This window comes from Microtus ochrogaster, chromosome 16 (assembly GCF_000317375.1).
Source record: "Microtus ochrogaster isolate Prairie Vole_2 chromosome 16, MicOch1.0, whole genome shotgun sequence".
NCBI lineage: Eukaryota > Metazoa > Chordata > Mammalia > Rodentia > Cricetidae > Microtus > Microtus ochrogaster.
In genome coordinates, this window is record NC_022018.1 from 10,061,654 (window position 1) to 10,070,013 (window position 8,360).

The window sequence follows — 8,360 nt, forward strand, 5'->3', positions numbered from 1 at the left end:
AGAGCAGAGATGTCTATCTTTGTAGTTGATCCTGAACTCCATAGAGTTTGTATATTCCACTCTGACCCAGCATGCATACAGGGGCGGAGGGGTGGTGATGTAGGCTGGTCACATAGAAGGCTGGACCTTGGAGCAGCAGGGAGATGGGAGAGACAGGCCAAGAATGTACTTTGGAAATACAGGTGGACTTCTGGAATCTGTAGCATTCATAAGTTCAGGGTCCAAACCCATGGTACACACCCAAATGTCCCACTGAAGTTTCTCTTACTCATCTCCAAAGAGAGCAAGAATTTCAAGGCAGTGGCTAGAGCCACGAAACTGTAGGTTCCGTTTCTGATTGCCTGGGGCTTTTCTGATCATGAGCTCTGGGGAAGCTGGACCAGGCGCATCCATGATGCTGGCCCTCATTTAATACCATTGTCACAAGTTACTAAAGCTGAAAAAAGGAAGGAAAAACTCATTTCATAGCTGAATAAGCTTAAAGCCTTGGACTCATAGGTCAAGTGGGGCTATTTATATCTCAACTAAGGTGAAGACATCTTCACTTCATTCATTCCAGACTTCAAAATGCCCCAGAAATTGTCATCAATATGGATGAACTAGAATTTGATTTTTGAGCATTATTTGTGCTTTATTCCAAAGTTGACAAAATATCATTCTTATAGCTATTCAAAGCTAGGAATCAACACCAGAGCTTCCAAAGAGGCAGACGCATCCCCCCACCCCAGTTCCCTTTGTCCAAATGACTTAAGACTTTTTTTGACTTTGCTGTTCAGCCCAAGCTTCCCTTTCCAGCGTCTTTATGTAAAGAACTTTCTATTGGCATTACCTCCAAACAAAGCCCTTCGTATCTCTGGCATCTTTTCCATGGCCGCGAGAGTCAGCCGACTTTCCAAGGTATTGGAAACCTTTATTTTCTGATCGCTGCTATAGACCTCCACCCCGCCAGCGGCATTTGGAGACAAGTATGCCTCATGATCAACCTGGACGTCTGAACGCTTCTGGCAGAGCATCAGGTACTGAGGGAGGGCCCTTTGCACGGCAGCCTCCACCAGGTGGAGGTCCTGTGGCCTGCAGCGGACGATCATCGCAGGCTCCAGGAGCCGGAGAAAGGCTTGGAGCACGAGCTTGTCCAGCAGCTCCTGATAGATATCCGGATCCAGCACGATTGTACTGAGTCTCGTCTTCGCATCCTTGAGCAGTTCCAAGATGAGGTTGTCTCGGGCTCTCAGGACTGTGATCCGCGCCTGATTTCTCATGGTGGACAGCTGGATTTTTTTCTGCTGTTCTATCTGCTTCTCCTTCTTCTCATAGTAATCCATGATCTTTAGTCGCTGGGTTTGCACGAGGCGGCCTTTCTCAATGTTAAACTCCTCCTCCGCCTTGGCGTCGATCTCCTCGGCCTTTTCGTTGGCTTCTTGTTCAATAAAAGCCATCATGTGCTTGATCTGCTTCTGCACATCGGTGTCACTCAGGGCCATAGCTGCTCTCAGGATGTGGGGAGAGGGAGAGCTCGTGAACCCTTTGATGGCTTCGATTCAGAGCAGTTTCCAGAGTGCTCCTAATGTTCCACGTCCTCCCTGTGGAGTCCACAAAGGAGGAAAGGGCTAATCAGAGTTGAAAGGAAAGACCCTGGAGACCGGATCTAAAGCCCTCAGTTTATAGAGAGGTAAACAGAAGTCTATGGATGGAAGATTTGTAAGAAACTGTCCATTCCCTAGTAACAGAGGCTCCAACCTCCTTTCCATTCCTCTTTCACTCATTGCCACCCAATAGCCGCAAGTTGGGGCCATTCTAGTCCAGAATTCTCTACACAGTGATGGAAAGTCAATGGAGTGGAAATATCAAATCAATACACAAACATAAAGAATGTCTCGACGTGGGGCTAGAGAGATGGCTCAGCCATTAGGACCTGAATTCGATTTCTAGTGTTCATATGGTAGCTCACAACTACCTGTAACTCTAGACCTTCTGATGGCCTCTGCAGGCACCGCACATATGTGTCACTCAGACATGTATGCAAGCAAACCACTCATGCACACAATTGAAAAAAAAAAGGTTAAAAAACCAAATAGAAACATTATGGGCTGGGGAGGACTGGGGAGAATCAGGAGAACCTGGTAAGGCAGGATTCGATCTAGGAAGACTGCTCAGAGGCAGAAGGCATCACAAGGCCTCTAAAACTACAAAGACGTAAGAGGATGGCTCAGAGGAGAAAGGCACCCTGGGGACAGGCACGGGCCTGCAGAGGTAGTCTTTTCACCAGGGAGGGTTTCCAACTTGTGTAGATATTTGAATCGCATCAAGGACCTTTAAGAAATCCTGCTGCTCATCCTACACCAGCTGTCATCAAAACCTCTGCCGGCATCATCTGGGATCTGGGATCTGAAAATGAGCGTTGGGCTAGAGCACTTGCCAAACAGTCCCCACAACCTGTGTGTGGTCCACAGGACCCCTGTAAAGAAAGAAACACAGACCCAACTCTTCTGCTCTGACCTCCATGAATGCTCCATGTGTGTGACCTTATACCCACAAACTGGTGTGCGTGTGTGTGTTTGTGTGTGTGTGTGTGTGTGTGTGTGTGCATGCGTGTGCAATTCTTTGCTCTCTGGGTGGCTTATCATCCGGTTCCCAAATAAATACATGGAGGCTTATTATTTCTTGTGAGTGCCCGGCCTTAGCCAGGCATGTTTCTAGCCTGCCTTTCTTCAATTATACCATCTACCTTTTGCCTCTGGGATTTTCCCTTTATTTCTGTATTTCTTTTCTTTCCTTCTTATTCTGTGCTGGCTGTGTGACTGTATGGCTGTGTCTGTCCCCTTCTTTTCTTGCTCCTCCTCTTTCTCACCCCTCGATCTTTCCCAGGTCTCACCTCATATTTATTCTCTCTGCCTGCCAGCCCCACCTATTCTTTCTCCTGCCTTACTACTATTGGGTGTTCAGCTCTCTATTAGGCCATTGAGGTGTTTTAGACAGGCAAAGTAACACAGCTTTAGAGAGTTAAACAAATGCATCACAAAAGAATGCAATACATCTTTGCATCATTAGACAAATGTTCTACAGCATAAACAAATGTAGCACATCTTAAAATAATATGCTATAACAGCAAACACTCATCATATACATATCCTCCTCTGGTGATAATTATAAAGAAGAAGAGAGGAAGAGGAGGAGGAGGAGGAGGAGGAAGAGGAGGAGGAGGAGGAGGAGGAGGAGGAGGAGGAGGAGGAGGAGGAGGAGGAGAAAAATCCTCAGGAGGCTGGGGATGTGATTTCGTGGTAGAGCATTTGCCTAACATGCACACGGCCCTGGGTTTCATCCTAGTACTACAGAAACAAACAAACAAAAAAACACAAGAAAGCAAAAAACAAAACAAAACAAAAACAAAAAACAAACCTTCCTACTAGGGCCATAAAATATTGTCCTATGGGCATGGTGTGGCCATGACATTCATGAGCTAACCACAGCTGTGGTTGCCTACATAGGACCTACAAAAGGCTGAATCCATAAACATTCAATCCCAGATGGATGAGGGTTGGTGGGGTACCCACCCGCCCCACCCAGGAAAGCTGACGGCAGTCTTGAGCTGCGGGAGGACAGAAAGTCATTTTCTTCAGTAACAAAGATATCTGTCAGTGACTAATGCTACACTGCTCCATGCCCATGTCCTCATGAGTGACCTGATTAAACCCCATTGGTCACAAAGCAAAAAACAAAACAAAAACACAAAGTATGGTGAAGATTTCGTGGGAGGAAAGGAAGCATGGAAGATGGAGGTGTGGGAGGAGACTAAGGGATGGTGGAGGAATCCGAGGGTCAGAATGGATTATATACACAGATGAAATTGTCTAAGAGTAAATTAATTTTAAAAACTCAAAAACTATCATCAAGCTCAGGAAAATGCCTGAACAAAATGAGAATATTCATAAGAGAGACTATACAAAGAACTGAATAAATTTTAGAGCTAAAGAATAACTGAATTAAAAGAATATTAAAGGCATAATCAGGACTGGTGAAATGGCTCAGAGGGTAAAGTACTTACCACCAAATCTGAAACCCTGAGTTTGACCCCTAGGGCACTCATGGTAGAAGGAAAAACCGATTCTAGTAAGTTCTTTAAGCTCTGCACCTCAGCCCTGATATGAATTCATGTAATTTTAATTTTTTCAAAAAGGCTGGGCGTGGTGACACACGCCTCCAATCCCAGCACTTGGGAGCAAGAGGCAGGCAGAGCTTCGTCAGTCTGAGGCTAGCTTGGTCTAATAGTAAGTTCCAGGCCAGCCAGAGCCACATAGTAAGTTCCTATTTAAAATAGCTTTTATCCAAAAAGAACGATACGGAGCTCATCTCATATTATTTTGAGGTATACTTTTGAAAACCAAGTTATTTTGTCAATAGAAAGAAACATTCCCTGCTCCTACATGAGACGTGTCGATGAAATCGGTTTTAACAGACTCGCTAAGTGGCTCTGCTAGCACCAGCATTCGGAGCCACTGTGGATGAAAGGCTAGGGAGTTGGAGATGTAGGGCACCCTGGCATGTGTGTGGAGGAACAAACACAAGGGGCCAGCCCTTACCGGTTCCCTGCTAGGAGCCGCCTTTGGTCTGGCGCCTGGAGTCTGCTACAGAATGTGGAACTTGGAACACACACTGGAACCTGGCACAGTCATAGCCTTCTGTCCAGATGACCCTGGCCATCTGACCAAGCAGCTCAAATTCACAGCTAGGCCGTTCCTTAGGAAGGCTGGCCAGTTCTGCCGAGAGGAGTCCAGGAGAGAGCTCTTTGGCACCGGGGCTGGAGCCAGCACTTGCAACACTCAGAATCTCAATTAAGTTGGTACAGGGTGGGTCCGATTCTGGAGTGAGCTCCCCTTAGCAGACACGTGTATAGACCCAAGCAGCTAGTTTATTCATTTACTAATGCAAACTACAGCCGCCATGCTGGCGGGTCATGGCCTCTTTTCTTGAAGCCTCTGGAGCCAAATTGGAAGGCTGTTTAAGGAGAACGCAGTCCAATCAAAACCCACCAGATGGTCTTTAAGCCAGTCACTCCTATTGTGGGGCTGCTGGGTTTCCTTTCATGATGGAGGCCCCTCTCGGTGTCCATACAGCTTCCACTGTGCAGGCTCCGCAGCAGGGTTGCCTGAATGCCCAGCTCTGCACTGACCATGCATGCGATTTTCTAAAGCGCTGCAGGTCCCCCTGCACCCAGTTTCATTGTGGGTATAATGGGACTATAACAGCATCCACATCCGGGGGCCATTGCTTAAATGAAAGAAGAGAAGACTGGTCACAGTGATGGGCAGAGTGCGTCTTCCTGGACGGTGACTGTCACCAGCACACTGCTGCTATGACCTCTCCTTGGTTTTGGGTGTCACCCCTCATCACAGTTCCTCTTTGAGTGCAAAGGAGCTAGATCTGATTTGGCTCTCAATTTGTAAACTTTGTAGCCGTGGACTCTTCGAACATTTTACAGTGCCCTGATTCATAGTCCAGACACAGGCATAGCTCGGTGATGGTGGGCAGAGTTCTGAATTTCAAGGTCCCAGGCTGGGGGTGGGAGTGGATCGCCTCGTAGCTCATCACAGCTCCCTGCCGTTGCTGCAGTTCACGGTTCTTGGGGCCCTCCGTGTGCACCCGCTTCTACTGTGTTCATTAATGCTGGCCTTGGAAGTGTCTGCACAGTGGGGTGAACTGAAATTCAGGGCTAGAGCCAATATGTCTGCAGGAATTCGGGTGCCATGCCATGCGTCTGCAGGAATTCGGGTGCCACGCCATGTGTTTGCAGGAATTCGGGTGCCATGCCTTGCGTCTGCAGGAATTCGGGTGCCACTCCGTGCACCTGCAGGAATTCAGGAGCCATGCCATGCGTCTGCAGGAACTCGGGTGCCACGCCGTGCGTCTGCAGGAACTCGGGTGCCACCCGTGCGTCTGCAGGAACTCGGGTGCCATATCATGTGTCTGGCAGATGTAACTTCCTGCCTGTCTTGGATAGAAATTGTGAGTTCATGTGGGCTTCTGATTTAAGCAAAACAAACAAAACTGAGAAAATCTCGTGTCAGCTTTTGCACAAAAACCCAGAGTCCTGTATTCTATTTCCCTTAAAGTAATACCTGTCCTAATGATATTTGACGTTATGGCAGCAAATCAGGGCCTCTAAGCCAGACATACCTCCAAGTGTCTCCCCATATCCAATAGCAGGGCATCTTTGCTGCTTCAGACCCAAGCACGCGAGCGCAGTTCCACTCAGCAATGTTCGTTCACACGGTTCCCTAAGTAAAATGTCCAGCTCGACTGAGCCCCATCCCTACTTTCAGTCCCGGTTTGAGTCACACTCCTTCTTGGGCCTCCAGGCTCCGCAACAAAATGACAACAATTCAGAGGTGGGGCCGGGGCACCGGCATTCCATAGTTCAGCAGAGGCAGATGCAGGCGGGTGCTTGTTCAGTGCGACTGGCTGGACTAAGGGCTTGGAGTCAGGAAAGAATGCGCTGTTTCCTTCCTCTCTCTGTCTCCATCTCTGTCTCTCTGTCTCTGTCTCTCCCTTCCTTTCTTGTCTTCTTAAATCGAATACAACATATATTCAGCAAAGTACACGGAATAAAAATGTGCAGCTTAATGAATTCTAACTTGGAAGTCCTGACTCCCAAGCAAATATTTGGAAACTACCTACCACCCAGGTTGAGAAGGGAGGTGTCCAGGGCCAGCGAGACATCTCAGTAGGTGAAGGTGCTCTTGCCACCAAGCCTGATGACCTCAGACTCACATGACGAAGCGAGAACAGACTCCCACAGGTTGTCCTCTGCCCTCCAAACATGTGCCATGGCATGTTCACACTAATACACAACACTTCCACACAAAGGAAGTTATTAACTTTAAAAAAAAAATGTTTCTCATATTCCAGACACCCCCTACCGAGACTGTGGATGGGACATTTCGGGACTGGTGATTTTTGTATCTGTGGCTGAGGGAAAGGTCCTAGGAGGAAGCATGAGCTTGGAAGTCTCCGTTTCTTCAGGCCCTTGCTTACATGAAGCCATGCACACCTTAGAAAAGTGAGGAATCCTATAACCAAGAAGAAGCCAGGAGTCTGTCAGCCAGAAACTTGTCCAGACCCTGAGCAACCGTCCTTCATTCTAGCTGTGTCTGTAAGCATGCCTGAGGTCAGATGTGTGTGGTGTGGTCTCACTGCCCCGTCCAAAGGGAAGCAGCTTCAGATTTAGGCCTCTAGACACTTAGGGGTTTCCAAGCAACAAGAAGAAGGGGCTTTCCAGGACTTGAAGCATGGGGCTATATGTAGGGCCCAGGAAGTAGGTGAAGCAATTTAGGAAGTCCTTTTTCGGGGGTGTGGGGGGGGATTCATAACTAAGTATGTGAGAGGAGGCGCCCCCTTCTGTCTTTTAGCAGATCTTGGCTGAGCAGGGTGTGAGGCACTGTGCAGGCACTGTGAATAAGAGAGAATACGGCCATGCCAGTCCTGGCTCCCAAGCCCTTGGTGTGATGGGACACATGGTTGGTAAACAGAAATCACAAGCCAGAGGACTAGGCATCCACGAAGCCACTAAGTCTGCTTAGCCCTGCAGTTTTTACCAAGCTCATCGTAGACTGTCGCAGCATATGGCCCTGCATGTCTGCAATCTTACACGTGGGTGACTTCAAACGTCTGGATGTTGACAATAAAATGCAAATGGGGGGGGAGGATGATGATAAAAGGGTGGATATGTAGAAATTTAGAGACATTCGGACAAAGCGAGGTTTCAGGGAGATCCAGTATAGCACCTTAACGTGGAGCAAGTCAACCTGGAAAAGACAGGACATTGGTGGAACTTGCAATTGGGAATTTACCCAAGCTGTCAGGAACGACTCAAGTCTTCATGGAGTTCCAATTCTTAGCAGAAACTTGAACTGCGCAGAAAGGCCTCTGGCTAAGACGTGTGGAAAGGTACCTGCCATCCGAGGTGAGAGAGGGTAAGGGGAAAGAGAAGGCACAGATAAGGTGGCTGTAGGTTTCGGATGAGTGACAGAGCCTGTGGTTTCTGAATAGGGTTGTAATTTGACCAAACACTGGGCTAGGGAGATTCACCGGGTGGTGGCAGAGGCAAATGAGATGAACTGGCTATGAAGCAGATAGGGACGGCACAGGTTAGGCCCAGGATGAGAGACAGGGTGGCAGTAAGGAAAAAGGAGGCATAAGAGCGATCAGGTGCGACACTTGGATGCGGCCCTCCCAGGGCAGAGTGGCTGGGCTGGGCTAAGGCTGTGGATGTGGCCCCTTCCCAGGGCAGAGCCGCTGGGCTGAGGCTGGGGCTGGGCTAAGGCTGTAGATGCAGCCCCCACCCAGGGCAGAGCGGCTGGGCTGGG

The 8,360-nt window shown here is 48.4% G+C and overlaps 1 protein-coding gene across 1 annotated transcript; it reads right to left on the reverse strand.

Annotated features, from left to right (window-relative positions):
- Window positions 1-610: 610 nt before the first annotated feature.
- On the reverse strand, window positions 611-4,636 carry Atp6v1e2 (ATPase H+ transporting V1 subunit E2). The gene is made up of 2 exons (XM_005354703.2): window positions 4,578-4,636; window positions 611-1,580 (listed from the first exon to the last, which is right to left on the reverse strand). The coding sequence occupies exon 2, from the start codon at window positions 1,479-1,481 to the stop codon at window positions 801-803; it is 681 nt and encodes a 226-aa protein (XP_005354760.1). The 5' UTR covers window positions 1,482-1,580; window positions 4,578-4,636; the 3' UTR covers window positions 611-800.
- Between the last annotated feature and the right edge of the window lie 3,724 nt (window positions 4,637-8,360).